We start from the raw sequence: 26,616 nt of genomic DNA, 5'->3' as shown, positions 1-26,616 counted from the left end.
AGTAATGTGCTGTGTGGAAATAGACAAGAAAATACACACTTGTGTCTTCTTAAGACTTATGCATGTATTTAAACTTACTAGCATGAATACTCATGAGAAGAAAAAATTCCCAAAGAATATTTGCAGCTTTATAAATATCCTGGGCAAGACTATGGATTTTGGATAAAGCCACGATCTTGTGTTAGTGTAAGAAAACATTCTTCAGTGAGTCAGCACTTTTTCTGTTGTTCAGTGTCCACTGATAGAACAGGCTCAGATAAGCTCTGTAATATTTATATTCAATGTTTTCCAAAAAGTGAAATATCAGTAAATATTTTTCTCAAAATATCATAAATGAAATTTTCTCTTTAAAATACATGTTTTATCACTGACATCTCCAAGATCTGTTCACAGGTCTCCATCACATTCAAAATAATTTTTCTCATCATATATAAATATATAAATATTATATATATTTGTACAGACATAGAGAGACATACATATAGAAAACCCTATTTAGTGTAAAGTTTTGCAAAGAACATGAATCTTTTGAAACCCACATACTATAGTCATATAATCGATTTGTTTTGTGTAATTTCTGCCTGAATTATATAAAGCAATTTCAGGAATTTTTTTATATAACAAGTAGATACTGTGAATAAAAAGCACATTTTCCCACATATTTTATAGCATGTATTTTATTTTCTGTTGCTGCTATATTCAGTTTACTTTTAATCTTCTGACTACTATTTGTTCTTTCAGGAAAAAGAACTCAGTGAGAGCATTCCTGAAGAAACATTGCATGTTTCAGGAAAAGCTATTTCAGAAGAAGACAGGGAAACATTAATTGTAAGCCAAAGGGTAGGAAGAAGCAAGAGACCTAAAAAAGATAGATTATCATGGCCAAAATTCCAGTCAATTAAAAACAAAAAAATACTGGGGCACAGAAGATCTCATAGTACATCAGATGCATATGAGTCTGCTATACAGGATATTTCCCCTACAAGCACAGACACAGAGTCTCAATTTCAACAAGATGTCCGTATCAAAGAAAAGAAAGGAAGCCAAAAGAAACTGAAGTTCCCTAGCATTGGATTCAAAATGCACAGACCCAAACCAGAAACGCAAGACAAGCAAAAAAAAGAAATAAAAACAACACTGTTATCTGAAAGAGAAAAAGTACATAAAGAAGATACCAGCCTGGAACCCCCCGAAATACTGACTGTTGAATATACCACATCTCCTGCCTATGAAATTAAAACAGGGGAGGTACACGAAACTTTAACAAAAGACTTAAAAGATATGAAAAATGGCATTCCATCTCATGTTAAAAAATGCCCTGAAGTTGAAATAAGCATCAAAAAAGAAAAAGACAAGGAATCAACATCAAAATTTACTGTACCTGAAGTACCAGCTATAACAACACAGATAGCAAAGCCCGGTTTAGAAACGCCTGATCTGAAAGAAAGCCCAATTAAACAAACAACACAAGCCTCATCAAAATCCCGAAAAAAGAAACAGAAAGGAACAGCAGTTAAAACAGAAAGAGAAACAGGAATTAAAATAGACATGGTGGGTCCCACAGTGCAAGGATCTATACAGGTAAAAGGTCTAGAAATAGGCACCGCTAAAGCAGAATTACACACAACATCTGACACACTGGAAACAGGAGAAAAACAAGCAAAAGACGACACACAAATATTAACAATTCAAAAAACAAAATTTGGGATTTCAATGCCCAAAAGAAAAGAGACAGGGACTGAAAACACCAAACTGGGAAGTGATATTCCACCTTCAGTACCAGAAAAAACAGCTGATACAAGTTCAAAGGACGTCAGGAATTTGGATGTGAAACCTCACACGTCAGATGCAGAATCAGAAGTATCTACTTGGAAAATGCAAATGCCATCATTCAAAATGGCCAAAACACCTAAAACTGATGTGAAAATAACAGGAGAAGAAAGCACAGCTGAATCAGTAGAAACTGTAAAAAAAGCAGAGACAGAAGAAGATGGAATGCCCACAAGTGACAAAACCTTGAAGGTAGGCGTTGGTATTAAGACAGGAGAAAAGGATATAGAGGGAAAAGAAGGAAAATTTAGACTGCCAAAGTTTAAATTACCAACCTTTACCTGGGCAACCACAAAGGACGAGACAGGGCAAACTGAAATGCCGGTAAGCGACCGAGAAGGAAGAATACAGTTCCTAGACAGAGATGCAAGAGAAAAGATGACCGCATCAAAGGAAATTAATATTGCAACTGGTGAAAGGGAAAATGAGTTCTCAAAAGTAAAAATAGATGACACAGGTAGCAGCGCCCTCAGCATCGCGGCCCCCGACATCAAGCTGCCCTCCGTCGAAGGCTCCCTCGAGCTCCAGGCCCCCGAGATAGACCTCAAAGCGCCCTCTGCCGAAGGCTCGCTTGACGGAGCCGAGCTGGAAGCCGCGGGCCTGAAAGGGAAGTTTAAGATGCCCAAGTTCGACAAGCCCAAATTCGGAGTGTCGCCTCCCAAGGCGGAAGGGGTGGAAGGGGAGGTCAGCCTGCCCACCGCAGAGGTCGACCTGCCCTCCGCCACGGTGACGGCCGCAGGGGAGGGCCCCGCGCTGGGCCTCAAAGCTGACGTCCCCAGCGCCAAAACCGAAGGGGCCGGCTGGAAGGTGGAGAAGCCCTCCCTCAAAATGCCCAAAGCTGACATCAAGGCTCCCAAGGTGGACATCAGCCTCCCGTCCGTCGACGTCACCCTTCCAAAGGCCAGCGTCGACCTGCAGGCGCCCGAGGCGGCCCTCGCCCTCGAAGGGGAAGCAAAGGCCCCAGAGAAGGAGGCCGCGAAGACCAAGGACGGCAAGTTCAAGATGCCCAAGTTCGGCATGCCTTCCTTTGGCTGGTCCAGCAGCAGAGAGGCCAAGGGCACCGTGGCCGCTGATGTGGACGTCAGCCTCAAGGAGCCCCAAGTGACGGTGCCCTCGGGAGCCGCCGAAGTCGACGTGACCCTGCCCGCGGCCGACATCCAAGCGCCCGGCGTGGAGCTGACCGTCGAGGCGGCCGCCGGAGGAGACGGCGAGAAAGGTCGATTCAAGATGCCCGACGTCAAGATGCCCAGCGTCAAGCTGCCCAAAGTCAAAGCTCCCCACGTGCAGGTCAGCCTGCCAAAGGCGGAGGTCTCGCTGCCCAAAGCCCAGGCCGAAGTCCAGGAGGGCGAAGTCGCCCTGCAGGGCCCCGACGCCGAAGGCGGCCTGGAGGTGGCTGCCGGCAAAGTCGAGGGCGGTGGCATGAAAATACACATGCCGAAAGTCAAGGTGCCCAGCGTGGTCTTCTCCAAGCCGACCGTCAAGGCTCCCAAACTGGACGCAGACGTCAGCCTGCACAAAGCCGACGCCAGCCTCCCAGAAGCAGACCTCAAGGCGGGCGCCGGCGCCCTCAGCATCGCGGCCCCCGACATCAAGCTGCCCCCCGCCGAAGGCTCCCTCGAGCTCCAGGCCCCCGAGATAGACCTCAAAGCGCCCTCTGCCGAAGGCTCGCTTGATGGAGCCGAGCTGGAAGCCGCGGGCCTGAAAGGGAAGTTTAAGATGCCCAAGTTCGACAAGCCCAAATTCGGAGTGTCGCCTCCCAAGGCGGAAGGGGTGGAAGGGGAGGTCAGCCTGCCCACCGCAGAGGTCGACCTGCCCTCCGCCACGGTGACGGCCGCAGGGGAGGGCCCCGCGCTGGGCCTCAAAGCTGACGTCCCCGGCGCCAAAACCGAAGGGGCCGGCTGGAAGGTGGAGAAGCCCTCCCTCAAAATGCCCAAAGCTGACATCAAGGCTCCCAAGGTGGACATCAGCCTCCCGTCCGTCGACGTCACCCTTCCAAAGGCCAGCGTCGACCTGCAGGCGCCCGAGGCGGCCCTCGCCCTCGAAGGGGAAGCAAAGGCCCCAGAGAAGGAGGCCGCGAAGACCAAGGACGGCAAGTTCAAGATGCCCAAGTTCGGCATGCCTTCCTTTGGCTGGTCCAGCAGCAGAGAGGCCAAGGGCACCGTGGCCGCTGATGTGGACGTCAGCCTCAAGGAGCCCCAAGTGACGGTGCCCTCGGGAGCCGCCGAAGTCGACGTGACCCCGCCCGCGGCCGACATCCAAGCGCCCGGCGTGGAGCTGACCGTCGAGGCGGCCGCTGGAGGAGACGGCGAGAAAGGTCGATTCAAGATGCCCGACGTCAAGATGCCCAGCGTCAAGCTGCCCAAAGTCAAAGCTCCCCACGTGCAGGTCAGCCTGCCAAAGGCGGAGGTCTCGCTGCCCAAAGCCCAGGCCGAAGTCCAGGAGGGCGAAGTCGCCCTGCAGGGTCCCGACGCCGAAGGCGGCCTGGAGGTGGCTGCCGGCAAAGTCGAGGGCGGTGGCATGAAAATACACATGCCGAAAGTCAAGGTGCCCAGCGTGGTCTTCTCCAAGCCGACCGTCAAGGCTCCCAAACTGGACGCAGACGTCAGCCTGCACAAAGCCGACGCCAGCCTCCCAGAAGCAGACCTCAAGGCGGGCGCCGGCGCCCTCAGCATCGCGGCCCCCGACATCAAGCTGCCCCCCGCCGAAGGCTCCCTCGAGCTCCAGGCCCCCGAGATAGACCTCAAAGCGCCCTCTGCCGAAGGCTCGCTTGATGGAGCCGAGCTGGAAGCCGCGGGCCTGAAAGGGAAGTTTAAGATGCCCAAGTTCGACAAGCCCAAATTCGGAGTGTCGCCTCCCAAGGCGGAAGGGGTGGAAGGGGAGGTCAGCCTGCCCACCGCAGAGGTCGACCTGCCCTCCGCCACGGTGACGGCCGCAGGGGAGGGCCCCGCGCTGGGCCTCAAAGCTGACGTCCCCGGCGCCAAAACCGAAGGGGCCGGCTGGAAGGTGGAGAAGCCCTCCCTCAAAATGCCCAAAGCTGACATCAAGGCTCCCAAGGTGGACATCAGCCTCCCGTCCGTCGACGTCACCCTTCCAAAGGCCAGCGTCGACCTGCAGGCACCCGAGGCGGCCCTCGCCCTCGAAGGGGAAGCAAAGGCCCCAGAGAAGGAGGCCGCGAAGACCAAGGACGGCAAGTTCAAGATGCCCAAGTTCGGCATGCCTTCCTTTGGCTGGTCCAGCAGCAGAGAGGCCAAGGGCACCGTGGCCGCTGATGTGGACGTCAGCCTCAAGGAGCCCCAAGTGACGGTGCCCTCGGGAGCCGCCGAAGTCGACGTGACCCTGCCCGCGGCCGACATCCAAGCGCCCGGCGTGGAGCTGACCGTCGAGGCGGCCGCCGGAGGAGACGGCGAGAAAGGTCGATTCAAGATGCCCGACGTCAAGATGCCCAGCGTCAAGCTGCCCAAAGTCAAAGCTCCCCACGTGCAGGTCAGCCTGCCAAAGGCGGAGGTCTCGCTGCCCAAAGCCCAGGCCGAAGTCCAGGAGGGCGAAGTCGCCCTGCAGGGTCCCGACGCCGAAGGCGGCCTGGAGGTGGCTGCCGGCAAAGTCGAGGGCGGTGGCATGAAAATACACATGCCGAAAGTCAAGGTGCCCAGCGTGGTCTTCTCCAAGCCGACCGTCAAGGCTCCCAAACTGGACGCAGACGTCAGCCTGCACAAAGCCGACGCCAGCCTCCCAGAAGCAGACCTCAAGGCGGGCGCCGGCGCCCTCAGCATCGCGGCCCCCGACATCAAGCTGCCCTCCGCCGAAGGCTCCCTCGAGCTCCAGGCCCCCGAGATAGACCTCAAAGCGCCCTCTGCCGAAGGCTCGCTTGATGGAGCCGAGCTGGAAGCCGCGGGCCTGAAAGGGAAGTTTAAGATGCCCAAGTTCGACAAGCCCAAATTCGGAGTGTCGCCTCCCAAGGCGGAAGGGGTGGAAGGGGAGGTCAGCCTGCCCACCGCAGAGGTCGACCTGCCCTCCGCCACGGTGACGGCCGCAGGGGAGGGCCCCGCGCTGGGCCTCAAAGCCGACGTCCCCGGCGCCAAAACCGAAGGGGCCGGCTGGAAGGTGGAGAAGCCCTCCCTCAAAATGCCCAAAGCTGACATCAAGGCTCCCAAGGTGGACATCAGCCTCCCGTCCGTCGACGTCACCCTTCCAAAGGCCAGCGTCGACCTGCAGGCGCCCGAGGCGGCCCTCGCCCTCGAAGGGGAAGCAAAGGCCCCAGAGAAGGAGGCCGCGAAGACCAAGGACGGCAAGTTCAAGATGCCCAAGTTCGGCATGCCTTCCTTTGGCTGGTCCAGCAGCAGAGAGGCCAAGGGCACCGTGGCCGCTGATGTGGACGTCAGCCTCAAGGAGCCCCAAGTGACGGTGCCCTCGGGAGCCGCCGAAGTCGACGTGACCCTGCCCGCGGCCGACATCCAAGCGCCCGGCGTGGAGCTGACCGTCGAGGCGGCCGCCGGAGGAGACGGCGAGAAAGGTCGATTCAAGATGCCCGACGTCAAGATGCCCAGCGTCAAGCTGCCCAAAGTCAAAGCTCCCCACGTGCAGGTCAGCCTGCCAAAGGCGGAGGTCTCGCTGCCCAAAGCCCAGGCCGAAGTCCAGGAGGGCGAAGTCGCCCTGCAGGGCCCCGACGCCGAAGGCGGCCTGGAGGTGGCTGCCGGCAAAGTCGAGGGCGGTGGCATGAAAATACACATGCCGAAAGTCAAGGTGCCCAGCGTGGTCTTCTCCAAGCCGACCGTCAAGGCTCCCAAACTGGACGCAGACGTCAGCCTGCACAAAGCCGACGCCAGCCTCCCAGAAGCAGACCTCAAGGCGGGCGCCGGCGCCCTCAGCATCGCGGCCCCCGACATCAAGCTGCCCTCCGCCGAAGGCTCCCTCGAGCTCCAGGCCCCCGAGATAGACCTCAAAGCGCCCTCTGCCGAAGGCTCGCTTGATGGAGCCGAGCTGGAAGCCGCGGGCCTGAAAGGGAAGTTTAAGATGCCCAAGTTCGACAAGCCCAAATTCGGAGTGTCGCCTCCCAAGGCGGAAGGGGTGGAAGGGGAGGTCAGCCTGCCCACCGCAGAGGTCGACCTGCCCTCCGCCACGGCGACGGCCGCAGGGGAGGGCCCCGCACTGGGCCTCAAAGCCGACGTCCCCGGCGCCAAAACCGAAGGGGCCAGCTGGAAGGTGGAGAAGCCCTCCCTCAAAATGCCCAAAGCTGACATCAAGGCTCCCAAGGTGGACATCAGCCTCCCGTCCGTCGACGTCACCCTTCCAAAGGCCAGCGTCGACCTGCAGGCGCCCGAGGCGGCCCTCGCCCTCGAAGGGGAAGCAAAGGCCCCAGAGAAGGAGGCCGCGAAGACCAAGGACGGCAAGTTCAAGATGCCCAAGTTCGGCATGCCTTCCTTTGGCTGGTCCAGCAGCAGAGAGGCCAAGGGCACTGTGGCCGCTGATGTGGACGTCAGCCTCAAGGAGCCCCAAGTGACGGTGCCCTCGGGAGCCGCCGAAGTCGACGTGACCCTGCCCGCGGCCGACATCCAAGCGCCCGGCGTGGAGCTGACCGTCGAGGCGGCCGCCGGAGGAGACGGCGAGAAAGGTCGATTCAAGATGCCCGACGTCAAGATGCCCAGCGTCAAGCTGCCCAAAGTCAAAGCTCCCCACGTGCAGGTCAGCCTGCCAAAGGCGGAGGTCTCGCTGCCCAAAGCCCAGGCCGAAGTCCAGGAGGGCGAAGTCGCCCTGCAGGGCCCCGACGCCGAAGGCGGCCTGGAGGTGGCTGCCGGCAAAGTCGAGGGCGGTGGCATGAAAATACACATGCCGAAAGTCAAGGTGCCCAGCGTGGTCTTCTCCAAGCCGACCGTCAAGGCTCCCAAACTGGACGCAGACGTCAGCCTGCACAAAGCCGACGCCAGCCTCCCAGAAGCAGACCTCAAGGCGGGCGCCGGCGCCCTCAGCATCGCGGCCCCCGACATCAAGCTGCCCTCCGCCGAAGGCTCCCTCGAGCTCCAGGCCCCCGAGATAGACCTCAAAGCGCCCTCTGCCGAAGGCTCGCTTGATGGAGCCGAGCTGGAAGCCGCGGGCCTGAAAGGGAAGTTTAAGATGCCCAAGTTCGACAAGCCCAAATTCGGAGTGTCGCCTCCCAAGGCGGAAGGGGTGGAAGGGGAGGTCAGCCTGCCCACCGCAGAGGTCGACCTGCCCTCCGCCACGGTGACGGCCGCAGGGGAGGGCCCCGCGCTGGGCCTCAAAGCCGACGTCCCCGGCGCCAAAACCGAAGGGGCCGGCTGGAAGGTGGAGAAGCCCTCCCTCAAAATGCCCAAAGCTGACATCAAGGCTCCCAAGGTGGACATCAGCCTCCCGTCCGTCGACGTCACCCTTCCAAAGGCCAGCGTCGACCTGCAGGCGCCCGAGGCGGCCCTCGCCCTCGAAGGGGAAGCAAAGGCCCCAGAGAAGGAGGCCGCGAAGACCAAGGACGGCAAGTTCAAGATGCCCAAGTTCGGCATGCCTTCCTTTGGCTGGTCCAGCAGCAGAGAGGCCAAGGGCACCGTGGCCGCTGATGTGGACGTCAGCCTCAAGGAGCCCCAAGTGACGGTGCCCTCGGGAGCCGCCGAAGTCGACGTGACCCTGCCCGCGGCCGACATCCAAGCGCCCGGCGTGGAGCTGACCGTCGAGGCGGCCGCCGGAGGAGACGGCGAGAAAGGTCGATTCAAGATGCCCGACGTCAAGATGCCCAGCGTCAAGCTGCCCAAAGTCAAAGCTCCCCACGTGCAGGTCAGCCTGCCAAAGGCGGAGGTCTCGCTGCCCAAAGCCCAGGCCGAAGTCCAGGAGGGCGAAGTCGCCCTGCAGGGCCCCGACGCCGAAGGCGGCCTGGAGGTGGCTGCCGGCAAAGTCGAGGGCGGTGGCATGAAAATACACATGCCGAAAGTCAAGGTGCCCAGCGTGGTCTTCTCCAAGCCGACCGTCAAGGCTCCCAAACTGGACGCAGACGTCAGCCTGCACAAAGCCGACGCCAGCCTCCCAGAAGCAGACCTCAAGGCGGGCGCCAGCGCCCTCAGCATCGCGGCCCCCGACATCAAGCTGCCCTCCGCCGAAGGCTCCCTCGAGCTCCAGGCCCCCAAGATAGACCTCAAAGCGCCCTCTGCCGAAGGCTCGCTTGATGGAGCCGAGCTGGAAGCCGCGGGCCTGAAAGGGAAGTTTAAGATGCCCAAGTTCGACAAGCCCAAATTCGGAGTGTCGCCTCCCAAGGCGGAAGGGGTGGAAGGGGAGGTCAGCCTGCCCACCGCAGAGGTCGACCTGCCCTCCGCCACGGTGACGGCCGCAGGGGAGGGCCCCGCGCTGGGCCTCAAAGCCGACGTCCCCGGCGCCAAAACCGAAGGGGCCGGCTGGAAGGTGGAGAAGCCCTCCCTCAAAATGCCCAAAGCTGACATCAAGGCTCCCAAGGTGGACATCAGCCTCCCGTCCGTCGACGTCACCCTTCCAAAGGCCAGCGTCGACCTGCAGGCGCCCGAGGCGGCCCTCGCCCTCGAAGGGGAAGCAAAGGCCCCAGAGAAGGAGGCCGCGAAGACCAAGGACGGCAAGTTCAAGATGCCCAAGTTCGGCATGCCTTCCTTTGGCTGGTCCAGCAGCAGAGAGGCCAAGGGCACCGTGGCCGCTGATGTGGACGTCAGCCTCAAGGAGCCCCAAGTGACGGTGCCCTCGGGAGCCGCCGAAGTCGACGTGACCCTGCCCGCGGCCGACATCCAAGCGCCCGGCGTGGAGCTGACCGTCGAGGCGGCCGCCGGAGGAGACGGCGAGAAAGGTCGATTCAAGATGCCCGACGTCAAGATGCCCAGCGTCAAGCTGCCCAAAGTCAAAGCTCCCCACGTGCAGGTCAGCCTGCCAAAGGCGGAGGTCTCGCTGCCCAAAGCCCAGGCCGAAGTCCAGGAGGGCGAAGTCGCCCTGCAGGGCCCCGATGCCGAAGGCGGCCTGGAGGTGGCTGCCGGCAAAGTCGAGGGCGGTGGCATGAAAATACACATGCCGAAAGTCAAGGTGCCCAGCGTGGTCTTCTCCAAGCCGACCGTCAAGGCTCCCAAACTGGACGCAGACGTCAGCCTGCACAAAGCCGACGCCAGCCTCCCAGAAGCAGACCTCAAGGCGGGCGCCGGCGCCCTCAGCATCGCGGCCCCCGACATCAAGCTGCCCTCCGCCGAAGGCTCCCTCGAGCTCCAGGCCCCCGAGATAGACCTCAAAGCGCCCTCTGCCGAAGGCTCGCTTGACGGAGCCGAGCTGGAAGCCGCGGGCCTGAAAGGGAAGTTTAAGATGCCCAAGTTCGACAAGCCCAAATTCGGAGTGTCGCCTCCCAAGGCGGAAGGGGTGGAAGGGGAGGTCAGCCTGCCCACCGCAGAGGTCGACCTGCCCTCCGCCACGGTGACGGCCGCAGGGGAGGGCCCCGCGCTGGGCCTCAAAGCTGACGTCCCCGGCGCCAAAACCGAAGGGGCCGGCTGGAAGGTGGAGAAGCCCTCCCTCAAAATGCCCAAAGCTGACATCAAGGCTCCCAAGGTGGACATCAGCCTCCCGTCCGTCGACGTCACCCTTCCAAAGGCCAGCGTCGACCTGCAGGCGCCCGAGGCGGCCCTCGCCCTCGAAGGGGAAGCAAAGGCCCCAGAGAAGGAGGCCGCGAAGACCAAGGACGGCAAGTTCAAGATGCCCAAGTTCGGCATGCCTTCCTTTGGCTGGTCCAGCAGCAGAGAGGCCAAGGGCACCGTGGCCGCTGATGTGGACGTCAGCCTCAAGGAGCCCCAAGTGACGGTGCCCTCGGGAGCCGCCGAAGTCGACGTGACCCTGCCCGCGGCCGACATCCAAGCGCCCGGCGTGGAGCTGACCGTCGAGGCGGCCGCCGGAGGAGACGGCGAGAAAGGTCGATTCAAGATGCCCGACGTCAAGATGCCCAGCGTCAAGCTGCCCAAAGTCAAAGCTCCCCACGTGCAGGTCAGCCTGCCAAAGGCGGAGGTCTCGCTGCCCAAAGCCCAGGCCGAAGTCCAGGAGGGCGAAGTCGCCCTGCAGGGCCCCGACGCCGAAGGCGGCCTGGAGGTGGCTGCCGGCAAAGTCGAGGGCGGTGGCATGAAAATACACATGCCGAAAGTCAAGGTGCCCAGCGTGGTCTTCTCCAAGCCGACCGTCAAGGCTCCCAAACTGGACGCAGACGTCAGCCTGCACAAAGCCGACGCCAGCCTCCCAGAAGCAGACCTCAAGGCGGGCGCCGGCGCCCTCAGCATCGCGGCCCCCGACATCAAGCTGCCCTCCGCCGAAGGCTCCCTCGAGCTCCAGGCCCCCGAGATAGACCTCAAAGCGCCCTCTGCCGAAGGCTCGCTTGACGGAGCCGAGCTGGAAGCCGCGGGCCTGAAAGGGAAGTTTAAGATGCCCAAGTTCGACAAGCCCAAATTCGGAGTGTCGCCTCCCAAGGCGGAAGGGGTGGAAGGGGAGGTCAGCCTGCCCACCGCAGAGGTCGACCTGCCCTCCGCCACGGTGACGGCCGCAGGGGAGGGCCCCGCGCTGGGCCTCAAAGCTGACGTCCCCGGCGCCAAAACCGAAGGGGCCGGCTGGAAGGTGGAGAAGCCCTCCCTCAAAATGCCCAAAGCTGACATCAAGGCTCCCAAGGTGGACATCAGCCTCCCGTCCGTCGACGTCACCCTTCCAAAGGCCAGCGTCGACCTGCAGGCGCCCGAGGCGGCCCTCGCCCTCGAAGGGGAAGCAAAGGCCCCAGAGAAGGAGGCCGCGAAGACCAAGGACGGCAAGTTCAAGATGCCCAAGTTCGGCATGCCTTCCTTTGGCTGGTCCAGCAGCAGAGAGGCCAAGGGCACCGTGGCCGCTGATGTGGACGTCAGCCTCAAGGAGCCCCAAGTGACGGTGCCCTCGGGAGCCGCCGAAGTCGACGTGACCCTGCCCGCGGCCGACATCCAAGCGCCCGGCGTGGAGCTGACCGTCGAGGCGGCCGCCGGAGGAGACGGCGAGAAAGGTCGATTCAAGATGCCCGACGTCAAGATGCCCAGCGTCAAGCTGCCCAAAGTCAAAGCTCCCCACGTGCAGGTCAGCCTGCCAAAGGCGGAGGTCTCGCTGCCCAAAGCCCAGGCCGAAGTCCAGGAGGGCGAAGTTGCCCTGCAGGGTCCCGACGCCGAAGGCGGCCTGGAGGTGGCTGCCGGCAAAGTCGAGGGCGGTGGCATGAAAATACACATGCCGAAAGTCAAGGTGCCCAGCGTGGTCTTCTCCAAGCCGACCGTCAAGGCTCCCAAACTGGACGCAGACGTCAGCCTGCACAAAGCCGACGCCAGCCTCCCAGAAGCAGACCTCAAGGCGGGCGCCGGCGCCCTCAGCATCGCGGCCCCCGACATCAAGCTGCCCTCCGTCGAAGGCTCCCTCGAGCTCCAGGCCCCCGAGATAGACCTCAAAGCGCCCTCTGCCGAAGGCTCGCTTGACGGAGCCGAGCTGGAAGCCGCGGGCCTGAAAGGGAAGTTTAAGATGCCCAAGTTCGACAAGCCCAAATTCGGAGTGTCGCCTCCCAAGGCGGAAGGGGTGGAAGGGGAGGTCAGCCTGCCCACCGCAGAGGTCGACCTGCCCTCCGCCACGGTGACGGCCGCAGGGGAGGGCCCCGCGCTGGGCCTCAAAGCTGACGTCCCCGGCGCCAAAACCGAAGGGGCCGGCTGGAAGGTGGAGAAGCCCTCCCTCAAAATGCCCAAAGCTGACATCAAGGCTCCCAAGGTGGACATCAGCCTCCCGTCCGTCGACGTCACCCTTCCAAAGGCCAGCGTCGACCTGCAGGCGCCCGAGGCGGCCCTCGCCCTCGAAGGGGAAGCAAAGGCCCCAGAGAAGGAGGCCGCGAAGACCAAGGACGGCAAGTTCAAGATGCCCAAGTTCGGCATGCCTTCCTTTGGCTGGTCCAGCAGCAGAGAGGCCAAGGGCACCGTGGCCGCTGATGTGGACGTCAGCCTCAAGGAGCCCCAAGTGACGGTGCCCTCGGGAGCCGCCGAAGTCGACGTGACCCTGCCCGCGGCCGACATCCAAGCACCCGGCGTGGAGCTGACCGTCGAGGCGGCCGCTGGAGGAGACGGCGAGAAAGGTCGATTCAAGATGCCCGACGTCAAGATGCCCAGCGTCAAGCTGCCCAAAGTCAAAGCTCCCCACGTGCAGGTCAGCCTGCCAAAGGCGGAGGTCTCGCTGCCCAAAGCCCAGGCCGAAGTCCAGGAGGGCGAAGTCGCCCTGCAGGGTCCCGACGCCGAAGGCGGCCTGGAGGTGGCTGCCGGCAAAGTCGAGGGCGGTGGCATGAAAATACACATGCCGAAAGTCAAGGTGCCCAGCGTGGTCTTCTCCAAGCCGACCGTCAAGGCTCCCAAACTGGACGCAGACGTCAGCCTGCACAAAGCCGATGCCAGCCTCCCAGAAGCAGACCTCAAGGCGGGCGCCGGCGCCCTCAGCATCGCGGCCCCCGACATCAAGCTGCCCTCCGCCGAAGGCTCCCTCGAGCTCCAGGCCCCCGAGATAGACCTCAAAGCGCCCTCTGCCGAAGGCTCGCTTGATGGAGCCGAGCTGGAAGCCGCGGGCCTGAAAGGGAAGTTTAAGATGCCCAAGTTCGACAAGCCCAAATTCGGAGTGTCGCCTCCCAAGGCGGAAGGGGTGGAAGGGGAGGTCAGCCTGCCCACCGCAGAGGTCGACCTGCCCTCCGCCACGGTGACGGCCGCAGGGGAGGGCCCCGCGCTGGGCCTCAAAGCCGACGTCCCCGGCGCCAAAACCGAAGGGGCCGGCTGGAAGGTGGAGAAGCCCTCCCTCAAAATGCCCAAAGCTGACATCAAGGCTCCCAAGGTGGACATCAGCCTCCCGTCCGTCGACGTCACCCTTCCAAAGGCCAGCGTCGACCTGCAGGCGCCCGAGGCGGCCCTCGCCCTCGAAGGGGAAGCAAAGGCCCCAGAGAAGGAGGCCGCGAAGACCAAGGACGGCAAGTTCAAGATGCCCAAGTTCGGCATGCCTTCCTTTGGCTGGTCCAGCAGCAGAGAGGCCAAGGGCACTGTGGCCGCTGATGTGGACGTCAGCCTCAAGGAGCCCCAAGTGACGGTGCCCTCGGGAGCCGCCGAAGTCGACGTGACCCTGCCCGCGGCCGACATCCAAGCGCCCGGCGTGGAGCTGACCGTCGAGGCGGCCGCCGGAGGAGACGGCGAGAAAGGTCGATTCAAGATGCCCGACGTCAAGATGCCCAGCGTCAAGCTGCCCAAAGTCAAAGCTCCCCACGTGCAGGTCAGCCTGCCAAAGGCGGAGGTCTCGCTGCCCAAAGCCCAGGCCGAAGTCCAGGAGGGCGAAGTCGCCCTGCAGGGTCCCGACGCCGAAGGCGGCCTGGAGGTGGCTGCCGGCAAAGTCGAGGGCGGTGGCATGAAAATACACATGCCGAAAGTCAAGGTGCCCAGCGTGGTCTTCTCCAAGCCGACCGTCAAGGCTCCCAAACTGGACGCAGACGTCAGCCTGCACAAAGCCGACGCCAGCCTCCCAGAAGCAGACCTCAAGGCGGGCGCCGGCGCCCTCAGCATCGCGGCCCCCGACATCAAGCTGCCCTCCGTCGAAGGCTCCCTCGAGCTCCAGGCCCCCGAGATAGACCTCAAAGCGCCCTCTGCCGAAGGCTCGCTTGACGGAGCCGAGCTGGAAGCCGCGGGCCTGAAAGGGAAGTTTAAGATGCCCAAGTTCGACAAGCCCAAATTCGGAGTGTCGCCTCCCAAGGCGGAAGGGGTGGAAGGGGAGGTCAGCCTGCCCACCGCAGAGGTCGACCTGCCCTCCGCCACGGTGACGGCCGCAGGGGAGGGCCCCGCGCTGGGCCTCAAAGCCGACGTCCCCGGCGCCAAAACCGAAGGGGCCGGCTGGAAGGTGGAGAAGCCCTCCCTCAAAATGCCCAAAGCTGACATCAAGGCTCCCAAGGTGGACATCAGCCTCCCGTCCGTCGACGTCACCCTTCCAAAGGCCAGCGTCGACCTGCAGGCACCCGAGGCGGCCCTCGCCCTCGAAGGGGAAGCAAAGGCCCCAGAGAAGGAGGCCGCGAAGACCAAGGACGGCAAGTTCAAGATGCCCAAGTTCGGCATGCCTTCCTTTGGCTGGTCCAGCAGCAGAGAGGCCAAGGGCACCGTGGCCGCTGATGTGGACGTCAGCCTCAAGGAGCCCCAAGTGACGGTGCCCTCGGGAGCCGCCGAAGTCGACGTGACCCTGCCCGCGGCCGACATCCAAGCACCCGGCGTGGAGCTGACCGTCGAGGCGGCCGCTGGAGGAGACGGCGAGAAAGGTCAATTCAAGATGCCCGACGTCAAGATGCCCAGCGTCAAGCTGCCCAAAGTCAAAGCTCCCCACGTGCAGGTCAGCCTGCCAAAGGCGGAGGTCTCGCTGCCCAAAGCCCAGGCCGAAGTCCAGGAGGGCGAAGTCGCCCTGCAGGGTCCCGACGCCGAAGGCGGCCTGGAGGTGGCTGCCGGCAAAGTCGAGGGCGGTGGCATGAAAATACACATGCCGAAAGTCAAGGTGCCCAGCGTGGTCTTCTCCAAGCCGACCGTCAAGGCTCCCAAACTGGACGCAGACGTCAGCCTGCACAAAGCCGATGCCAGCCTCCCAGAAGCAGACCTCAAGGCGGGCGCCGGCGCCCTCAGCATCGCGGCCCCCGACATCAAGCTGCCCTCCGCCGAAGGCTCCCTCGAGCTCCAGGCCCCCGAGATAGACCTCAAAGCGCCCTCTGCCGAAGGCTCGCTTGATGGAGCCGAGCTGGAAGCCGCGGGCCTGAAAGGGAAGTTTAAGATGCCCAAGTTCGACAAGCCCAAATTCGGAGTGTCGCCTCCCAAGGCGGAAGGGGTGGAAGGGGAGGTCAGCCTGCCCACCGCAGAGGTCGACCTGCCCTCCGCCACGGTGACGGCCGCAGGGGAGGGCCCCGCGCTGGGCCTCAAAGCCGACGTCCCCGGCGCCAAAACCGAAGGGGCCGGCTGGAAGGTGGAGAAGCCCTCCCTCAAAATGCCCAAAGCTGACATCAAGGCTCCCAAGGTGGACATCAGCCTCCCGTCCGTCGACGTCACCCTTCCAAAGGCCAGCGTCGACCTGCAGGCGCCCGAGGCGGCCCTCGCCCTCGAAGGGGAAGCAAAGGCCCCAGAGAAGGAGGCCGCGAAGACCAAGGACGGCAAGTTCAAGATGCCCAAGTTCGGCATGCCTTCCTTTGGCTGGTCCAGCAGCAGAGAGGCCAAGGGCACTGTGGCCGCTGATGTGGACGTCAGCCTCAAGGAGCCCCAAGTGACGGTGCCCTCGGGAGCCGCCGAAGTCGACGTGACCCTGCCCGCGGCCGACATCCAAGCGCCCGGCGTGGAGCTGACCGTCGAGGCGGCCGCCGGAGGAGACGGCGAGAAAGGTCGATTCAAGATGCCCGACGTCAAGATGCCCAGCGTCAAGCTGCCCAAAGTCAAAGCTCCCCACGTGCAGGTCAGCCTGCCAAAGGCGGAGGTCTCGCTGCCCAAAGCCCAGGCCGAAGTCCAGGAGGGCGAAGTCGCCCTGCAGGGTCCCGACGCCGAAGGCGGCCTGGAGGTGGCTGCCGGCAAAGTCGAGGGCGGTGGCATGAAAATACACATGCCGAAAGTCAAGGTGCCCAGCGTGGTCTTCTCCAAGCCGACCGTCAAGGCTCCCAAACTGGACGCAGACGTCAGCCTGCACAAAGCCGACGCCAGCCTCCCAGAAGCAGACCTCAAGGCGGGCGCCGGCGCCCTCAGCATCGCGGCCCCCGACATCAAGCTGCCCTCCGTCGAAGGCTCCCTCGAGCTCCAGGCCCCCGAGATAGACCTCAAAGCGCCCTCTGCCGAAGGCTCGCTTGACGGAGCCGAGCTGGAAGCCGCGGGCCTGAAAGGGAAGTTTAAGATGCCCAAGTTCGACAAGCCCAAATTCGGAGTGTCGCCTCCCAAGGCGGAAGGGGTGGAAGGGGAGGTCAGCCTGCCCACCGCAGAGGTCGACCTGCCCTCCGCCACGGTGACGGCCGCAGGGGAGGGCCCCGCGCTGGGCCTCAAAGCTGACGTCCCCGGCGCCAAAACCGAAGGGGCCGGCTGGAAGGTGGAGAAGCCCTCCCTCAAAATGCCCAAAGCTGACATCAAGGCTCCCAAGGTGGACATCAGCCTCCCGTCCGTCGACGTCACCCTTCCAAAGGCCAGCGTCGACCTGCAGGCACCCGAGGCGGCCCTCGCCCTCGAAGGGGAAGCAAAGGCCCCAGAGAAGGAGGCCGCGAAGACCAAGGACGGCAAGTTCAAGATGCCCAAGTTCGGCATGCCTTCCTTTGGCTGGTCCAGCAGCAGAGAGGCCAAGGGCACCGTGGCCGCTGATGTGGACGTCAGCCTCAAGGAGCCCCAAGTGACGGTGCCCTCGGGAGCCGCCGAAGTCGACGTGACCCTGCCCGCGGCCGACATCCAAGCGCCCGGCGTGGAGCTGACCGTCGAGGCGGCCGCCGGAGGAGACGGCGAGAAAGGTCGATTCAAGATGCCCGACGTCAAGATGCCCAGCGTCAAGCTGCCCAAAGTCAAAGCTCCCCACGTGCAGGTCAGCCTGCCAAAGGCAGAGGTCTCGCTGCCCAAAGCCCAGGCCGAAGTCCAGGAGGGCGAAGTCGCCCTGCAGGGTCCCGACGCCGAAGGCGGCCTGGAGGTGGCTGCCGGCAAAGTCGAGGGCGGTGGCATGAAAATACGCATGCCGAAAGTCAAGGTGCCCAGCGTGGTCTTCTCCAAGCCGACCGTCAAGGCTCCCAAACTGGACGCAGACGTCAGCCTGCACAAAGCCGACGCCAGCCTCCCAGAAGCAGACCTCAAGGCGGGCGCCGGCGCCCTCAGCATCGCGGCCCCCGACATCAAGCTGCCCTCCGCCGAAGGCTCCCTCGAGCTCCAGGCCCCCGAGATAGACCTCAAAGCGCCCTCTGCCGAAGGCTCGCTTGATGGAGCCGAGCTGGAAGCCGCGGGCCTGAAAGGGAAGTTTAAGATGCCCAAGTTCGACAAGCCCAAATTCGGAGTGTCGCCTCCCAAGGCGGAAGGGGTGGAAGGGGAGGTCAGCCTGCCCACCGCAGAGGTCGACCTGCCCTCCGCCACGGTGACGGCCGCAGGGGAGGGCCCCGCGCTGGGCCTCAAAGCCGACGTCCCCGGCGCCAAAACCGAAGGGGCCGGCTGGAAGGTGGAGAAGCCCTCCCTCAAAATGCCCAAAGCTGACATCAAGGCTCCCAAGGTGGACATCAGCCTCCCGTCCGTCGACGTCACCCTTCCAAAGGCCAGCGTCGACCTGCAGGCGCCCGAGGCGGCCCTCGCCCTCGAAGGGGAAGCAAAGGCCCCAGAGAAGGAGGCCGCGAAGACCAAGGACGGCAAGTTCAAGATGCCCAAGTTCGGCATGCCTTCCTTTGGCTGGTCCAGCAGCAGAGAGGCCAAGGGCACTGTGGCCGCTGATGTGGACGTCAGCCTCAAGGAGCCCCAAGTGACGGTGCCCTCGGGAGCCGCCGAAGTCGACGTGACCCTGCCCGCGGCCGACATCCAAGCGCCCGGCGTGGAGCTGACCGTCGAGGCGGCCGCCGGAGGAGACGGCGAGAAAGGTCGATTCAAGATGCCCGACGTCAAGATGCCCAGCGTCAAGCTGCCCAAAGTCAAAGCTCCCCACGTGCAGGTCAGCCTGCCAAAGGCGGAGGTCTCGCTGCCCAAAGCCCAGGCCGAAGTCCAGGAGGGCGAAGTCGCCCTGCAGGGTCCCGACGCCGAAGGCGGCCTGGAGGTGGCTGCCGGCAAAGTCGAGGGCGGTGGCATGAAAATACACATGCCGAAAGTCAAGGTGCCCAGCGTGGTCTTCTCCAAGCCGACCGTCAAGGCTCCCAAACTGGACGCAGACGTCAGCCTGCACAAAGCCGACGCCAGCCTCCCAGAAGCAGACCTCAAGGCGGGCGCCGGCGCCCTCAGCATCGCGGCCCCCGACATCAAGCTGCCCTCCGCCGAAGGCTCCCTCGAGCTCCAGGCCCCCGAGATAGACCTCAAAGCGCCCTCTGCCGAAGGTTCGCTTGATGGAGCCGAGCTGGAAGCTGCGGGCCTGAAAGGGAAGTTTAAGATGCCCAAGTTCGACAAGCCCAAATTCGGAGTGTCGCCTCCCAAGGCGGAAGGGGTGGAAGGGGAGGTCAGCCTGCCCACCGCAGAGGTCGACCTGCCCTCCGCCACGGTGACGGCCGCAGGGGAGGGCCCCGCGCTGGGCCTCAAAGCTGACGTCCCCGGCGCCAAAACCGAAGGGGCCGGCTGGAAGGTGGAGAAGCCCTCCCTCAAAATGCCCAAAGCTGACATCAAGGCTCCCAAGGTGGACATCAGCCTCCCGTCCGTCGACGTCACCCTTCCAAAGGCTAGCGTCAACCTGCAGGCGCCCGAGGCGGCCCTCGCCCTCGAAGGGGAAGCAAAGGCCCCAGAGAAGGAGGCCGCGAAGACCAAGGACGGCAAGTTCAAGATGCCCAAGTTCGGCATGCCTTCCTTTGGCTGGTCCAGCAGCAGAGAGGCCAAGGGCACCGTGGCTGCTGATGTGGACGTCAGCCTCAAGGAGCCCCAAGTGACGGTGCCCTCGGGAGCCGCCGAAGTCGACGTGACCCTGCCCGCGGCCGACATCCAAGCACCCGGCGTGGAGCTGACCGTCGAGGCGGCCGCCGGAGGAGACGGCGAGAAAGGTCGATTCAAGATGCCCGACGTCAAGATGCCCAGCGTCAAGCTGCCCAAAGTCAAAGCTCCCCACGTGCAGGTCAGCCTGCCAAAGGCGGAGGTCTCGCTGCCCAAAGCCCAGGCCGAAGTCCAGGAGGGCGAAGTCGCCCTGCAGGGTCCCGACGCCGAAGGCGGCCTGGAGGTGGCTGCCGGCAAAGTCGAGGGCGGTGGCATGAAAATACACATGCCGAAAGTCAAGGTGCCCAGCGTGGTCTTCTCCAAGCCGACCGTCAAGGCTCCCAAACTGGACGCAGACGTCAGCCTGCACAAAGCCGACGCCAGCCTCCCAGAAGCAGACCTCAAGGCGGGCGCCGGCGCCCTCAGCATCGCGGCCCCCGACATCAAGCTGCCCTCCGTCGAAGGCTCCCTCGAGCTCCAGGCCCCCGAGATAGACCTCAAAGCGCCCTCTGCCGAAGGCTCGCTTGATGGAGCCGAGCTGGAAGCCGCGGGCCTGAAAGGGAAGTTTAAGATGCCCAAGTTCGACAAGCCCAAATTCGGAGTGTCGCCTCCCAAGGCGGAAGGGGTGGAAGGGGAGGTCAGCCTGCCCACCGCAGAGGTCGACCTGCCCTCCGCCACGGTGACGGCCGCAGGGGAGGGCCCCGCGCTGGGCCTCAAAGCCGACGTCCCCGGCGCCAAAACCGAAGGGGCCGGCTGGAAGGTGGAGAAGCCCTCCCTCAAAATGCCCAAAGCTGACATCAAGGCTCCCAAGGTGGACATCAGCCTCCCGTCCGTCGACGTCACCCTTCCAAAGGCCAGCGTCGACCTGCAGGCGCCCGAGGCGGCCCTCGCCCTCGAAGGGGAAGCAAAGGCCCCAGAGAAGGAGGCCGCGAAGACCAAGGACGGCAAGTTCAAGATGCCCAAGTTCGGCATGCCTTCCTTTGGCTGGTCCAGCAGCAGAGAGGCCAAGGGCACCGTGGCCGCTGATGTGGACGTCAGCCTCAAGGAGCCCCAAGTGACGGTGCCCTCGGGAGCCGCCGAAGTCGACGTGACCCTGCCCGCGGCCGACATCCGGGTGCCTGCTTTTGATGTTGTTACAGAATCCTCCTCTGTTAAAGAGGATGAGGTGGGTAAAGGTAAAAGTTCTCTTTTTCGAATTCCTAAGGTTTCCCTTTCTAAAAGTTCTAAACCTCTGCCACAGGGTAAGTCTGGAGTTCAACCTTCTTTTTCAGAAGGTCTTTGTTATGTTGTAACAGAGGAAACTCCTGATGTTCTTTCAGGCAGTGTCGGATCTAAACTTCTTGACAGTAGAGGAGATAGTGTCTCTAAAAATATTAAAATGAGAATCCCTAACTTGGGTTTCTTCAAAGTTGATATTGGTTGTTCTAATATTGAACAGGATTCCCAATTACCAAAAGGGGATATTACTCTTACTAAATATGAAATGCATCTAGCAGAATCTGAATCAAAAATACCATGTGTTGCTGATGAGAATCTTTCAGTAACAGATTTTGAAATTTTAAATGAAGATGTTTCTTTGGAGGAAGGAAGCGTGAAGCCAGTAGGGAAAACACCAGCTGCTGAAATATATGTGGGTGACACAGAGTTTACAGTTAAAATTCCTAAATTCCGAAAACCAAAATTTGGAATTTCTTGGTCTAAGGGAAAACTATCAGAAAGTGAGGCTGGCTCCAATGTGGAATCTGAAATTTCCAAGGGAAGGATAACATCTGATATGACTGATACTGCTATTGAAAAACCAACAGAGATCTCTGATGGCGAGTTAAGTGTAAAGATGCACAAGCCTTCACCTGAAGTTGTTCTGGATTCACAAATGTTGGATGTCAGTCTCCCATCAATGGAAGTTACCATGCCAAAATTAGAAGTGGAAATCCATGGCCCAGATTTAGAGTGCAAGGCAGAACAGGAAGTAGTTTCAGGAGAGAAGGTCACTGAGGAGAAAGAAAACAAATTTAAAACATCAAAATTCAAATTGCCTTCATTTAGTTGGTCACCAAAGAAAGAAGCTATTGCTCCTTCTGAAGTTGAGGGACATCTGGAAGAATCCACTTTGTCTACTTTATGTGGAGACACAGAATCTGAATTAACATTTCCTACCCCTGAGGGTGATGTACAATTAAAAATTGAAGGTCCTGAAGGGAAACCAAAAATGTCTAAATTCCAGATGCCAAAACCTGGAATTGCACATTCTAAAGGGAAAGGGACAGAAAAGGAAGTCAGCCAATCCAAATCAGAAGTCAAGGTTCCCCAACTGAAATCAATGGTAGAAATAGGTGATATTGCTGTTGAAGCACCAAATTTGGAGGTGGAATGTGGTACAGGAACAGAAACTTACAGCCCTAAAGTCAAAATGACCAGAGCTGACATTAAGGCATCAGAGACTGATGTTCACCTCCCATCAACTGATATTTCTATTCTAAAAACAGACCGTGATATTCAGGATTCAGATGCAGCACTAAGAATCAAAGGGGAGATAAAGCAAGATGGAGATGGAGAAGAGAAAGAAGGACATTTCAAAATACCAAAATTCAAACTTCCATCCTTCAGTTGGTCACCAAAGAAGGAAGCAAGTGTTAAACCAGATTCTGGAGCAACTTTGGAAGATCATAAACATGCTGTGATGTCAAGCAGAATAGACACAGAAGTGAAAGGAACTGCAAGTGATGACCAAGGTACTGGGCCAGACCTTGATCTGGAAATATCTGCAGGAAAAGTTGAACAAAAAAGTCCAGTTAAAAAACCTCAATTTGTCATGCCTAAAATTTCACTCTCTAAGATCAAGGTTCCCAAATCTCAGACTCATTCACCAAAAGTTGAAGCTGATGCTACTATTCCTAAAACAGAAAGAGAGGGTGATGATTCAATACAGATACCAGATATAGAAAAAAGTCATTCCGAAAGGACAGAAGAAGGGTCACAAATAAGCATAAAACTGGCTGATGTTAAGACCCCCAGTCTGGAGTTTTCCACAATAGAAAGTGGAGCCTCCAAAACTGAAATGGGAGTCAGCTCAGCAAAGGTTGATGCTGCTCTGCCTCCCTCAGAGGAGAGTTTTACACAGGTTGTCCTAAAATCAAGTTATACTGATGAAGATACCATTCAAAAAACAGGTATGAAGTTCCCCAGAGGAGAAGCTTCAGTTGAACTGAGGAGCCCTGAAATAGTAACAGAAAGATCATCAGTTGTGGGTGGAAGAAAGATGAAATTGGAAGGTCCTGAAGGGAAGATTAAAATGCCCAAATTCCAGAAGCCAAAGTTTGGAATCTCCCTAGCAAAAGAGAAGGGCCCAGAGGCAGAGATTAGCTCTCCAAAAACAGAAGCTGAGCTCCCCCAGCTAAAATTGACAAACGAAATTGCTGACAGTGCTGTGGGACTTCCAGCATCAGAACTTACATCTGATATGTCAGAACATGGAGTTTGTAAGGTAAAAACACTGCATGTTCTGACAGCTGGCATTGAAGCTCCAAAGGTAGACATAAGCCCCCAGTCAGTGTCTAAACAAATTACAGAGGAAGCTATTGAGAGCCTTGAGGAGAAAGAAATCAAATTAAAAGAAGAACATCAGATAAAAGCTGAAGTTCAGACTGAAGAACATCAAGGATGGTTTAAAATGCCAAAATTCAGAATACCTGCATTTGGCAGGACATCCTTAAAGGAAAAAAAAGGTGATGCTGATACTGAAAGAAGTATGGAAAAAGCTCAGGCAAGCATTGCCTCTGCCAGAGTACAAACTGAAACATGTATTCCTGAAAATACCGTCTCATTACCACCTGCAGTTGCTGAAATTACTATTGGAAAAGAAGGGATTCCAAAATTAGGAGATTCTGTGAAGAGTTCTGATGTTAGCTTGTCAAAGATGGAAAGAGATATTTCATTATCCACAGAAAGAACAGATAGTAGAGTGAATATTCCAAAAACTGAAACTTATGCAGATGTAGTTAAGCGCAGTGCTGAAGGACAAAAAATGCATACTTCAGAATTCATAGTGTCTTCAGCAGAATTGTCTAAATCGTATCTAAGTGCTTCAGAAATTGACGAAGACAACAGTTTAACAAATAGGTTTCCTACCTGTGCTCTGACTCTTCAAGAGCATAAAGTCAAATCACAGGATATGGAAGTCCCAAAGGTAGAAATCTCCACTAAGTTAGAGACTTCAGGAGTAGGATGTAAACCATCATCAGCTGAAATTATTCGGGATGCAACAGAGAAGAAAACAGATGTTAGCCTTCCAAAGGAAGAGCTAGATATTCAAAATCAAGAGGCAGTAATTAAAAAAGGAAAGATAAGGGGTGGGATGAAAATTATAGGAAAAGACAGTGAAGAAAGAAAATTAGAAAGGGCTACGTGTGAATGGTCTACAACAGAGGGCTCAGAAGATGGTGTTTATGTTACAGCTAAGCTGGAAGATGTAAAGGTAGAAGTTCCAGGAGTAAAGATGGATGTTAAAATTGCCAGAGTAGATCCTGAAATGAAATTTCAAGTGAAAAGTGTTGAAAAGGACATGTCTGCAGGAGTCGAAGTGCAAGTAGAAGACAGAGCAGAAACAAGTAAAATTAAAACATACAAGTTTAAGATTCCAGAGTTTGGATTGTTGCATTCAGAAGTGAAGGGTTTTGAAGATGATATAAATTTGCCAAAATCAGAAGCTGATTCAGTATTTAAAACTGAAATAGACACAGCAGAGATGCAGTTTCAAAAACCAGAAGAATCTATTGGCCAGGAAAGTCCAGCTCTAGATCATATGGAAGCATCTGCCAGAATAACAGTGGAAACAGTGGACAGATCACAAGGTGGCCCAGAAGTAAATATAAAAATTCCCAAACTAAAAATACCAAGATTTGCTTTCAAAGCTCTCCCAACTGATGCTGATGTTTCAGTGTCAAAAGTGGTAGCAGGTCCAAAAGGATCTAGTACTGACTTTGAAGTAGTGCAACTGCAAGCAAGCTCTGCTATCCATGAAGAAACACCAGGGGCTCTAGTGGGTAGTATTCAAAAAGCAAAAAGCAAAATTCTAACACTGACTGAACCTGACATTAAAACAGCACAGGTGACTGCTACCATAGAGTCCTCCCTTTCAAATGCAGGGCAAGACATTCATTGGTCGTATGTAGAGGGCCAAGAAGTGAGTGAGAAAGTAGAACCTGAACATGTTGCTATTGAAAGGTGTGAGATTTACACTACTGAAATACTGAAAGAATCAGAGATTCTCTCATCAGAAGTCAAAACTGCTACTTTGGGGTTCTCACTGCTCAAGGTGAAGTTGCCTGAATCACACAGCAACTTAGAGGTGCTAGTCCAGCAGCCATCTTCAACAGAAGGTGTCTCAGTGAGCAAACCTAAATGTGCTGATGAAAGCTTTGGAGTGACAGCGCAGGGGACTGACAGCGCTGAGCTTAAACTGTCTGACAAACCACTCAGTGAGACTGAAGAATCTAGTGGAGAAGTAAGTTTGTCAAAGTTAAAAACATTTGCTGTTGAAGTAAAGCCTTCCAGTAAACTTGAAGAGGGTCTTCCTGATAAGTCACCAGAGGGAATAACTGCAGGTCCTCTCTGTAAAGATGAGGATGTAGCTGAAGCAATAGAAGATGAAGAGAAAGACATCACCAATGAAAAAGAAAAGACCGATAGTAAAAGATCTCCTGGGAGATTCAAATTTTGGCTTCCAAGTATTGGCTCTTCATCTTCTGGAGATGAAACAAGAACAGATTCAAAAACAGAAGTAAAAAAATCAGTTCCAGAAGATGTGAAACCTGCTGATACATCAGATAATGATTCTTCTAAGCAAACCGAAAAAACTGGATGGTTTAGATTTCCCAAGCTTGGTTTCACATCTCCTTCCAAAAAGGCTAAAACTCTTGACAAAGAAGAGTTGGATCATAAAGAGGAAAGAATCTCAGATGAAGACAGCCCATCAGATAAACCTGATGTGTTTTTTGATGCACAAGAAAGCTTATCACCTAAAGAAACAACAGAGAGTGAAAAAGCTGAAATTGATGGGGCCTCATCTAATGTTCCCGTTTCTCGAACTATTGTGACATCTTCAGCAAGAACTGAACTAATCTTGTTGGAAGAAGGAAAAGAGAGCCAGTCTAATATTCCTGGAGATACAACCAAATGAAGATTGTCTTTTCTGAACCCTCAATGAAAATAAAATAATCTACATGTACAGAAGAGTGTTTTCTCAATTTTCTAGTAATTGAAAACTAAACAAAACCCAAGGCTGATATTCATGAAAACAGTTGAAGAGAATTTACCACATTTAAATTTTCAAGTGCAGGGATATGCTATACTGCACACTAATAAAAATACTGTGGTTTTTTTTTTTCAAATCTTCCCCAAAGGCAACAATTACTACAGGTACAAAAGAGCCCATAGTCTTAGCAAAATCTGAAATGATACCTGAACCATGAAAGTAAACCACTGAAAGGCTCAATTATAGCAAAAGGACTTGGTAAATAAGCTTCTCAAAACCACACTGATTATGTCTAGATTATAGATTATTTCCAGAATGGAGTATAAACTAGTACTATGAGAACTATACTTACCTGTTTAGATTTTTGACCTTTCTGACCTACTTTTGCTTTCTTATTAAAATACTATTCTTTACTTCAGCTAAGGTAATACGTATATTCCACAAAACATTTTAAAATGCAACATAAAAACAAGATACTAGTGTAGAGAGACTAATGCTTTACCTCTTCCTCTCTTCCCATTTTTTGATTATTGTGGTGGGTCATATTTAGCCTTAAAAAATTAAAAAAAGAAAACCAACAGAATAAATTAAAGAACAAAACCATATAACTAATTCACATTTTTAGGATACCAAATTAAAACATGCTGACAAAGAATAATTACTAAAATGTGGACAAATACATTTTAATGTATATATTTACTGGATAGTTAAATGTAGAGAATGATCTGCCACACTGGTGGAATTGCTTCAGAGATTTTCTGGGAAAGGAGATGTATATAATTGTTTGTCTCTTTGTTTATATTAATGCTTCTCAAGTGCACAATGAAAACCTGAGTGCATATGTGACAGCCTTCACATGTATCATTAAAACACTGTCTATATTCTTAATTCACAATAAACTCACCATATGAATAATAA

General features: G+C 57.0%; 1 protein-coding gene across 1 annotated transcript in view; it reads left to right on the top strand.

Moving 5' to 3' along the window:
- Window positions 1-26,616, top strand: part of LOC104045627 (neuroblast differentiation-associated protein AHNAK) — a 57,294-nt gene extending 30,678 nt beyond the window's left edge. The window contains exon 7 of the mRNA XM_009505627.2: window positions 742-26,616. Coding sequence (XP_009503922.2) covers window positions 742-25,623 — 24,882 coding nt within the window. The 3' untranslated portion in view covers window positions 25,624-26,616. The remainder of the gene's footprint in view (window positions 1-741) is intronic.

This window comes from Phalacrocorax carbo, chromosome 9 (assembly GCF_963921805.1).
Source record: "Phalacrocorax carbo chromosome 9, bPhaCar2.1, whole genome shotgun sequence".
NCBI classification, from domain to species: Eukaryota; Metazoa; Chordata; class Aves; order Suliformes; family Phalacrocoracidae; genus Phalacrocorax; species Phalacrocorax carbo.
This window is presented reverse-complemented; position numbering and strand designations above follow the sequence as displayed.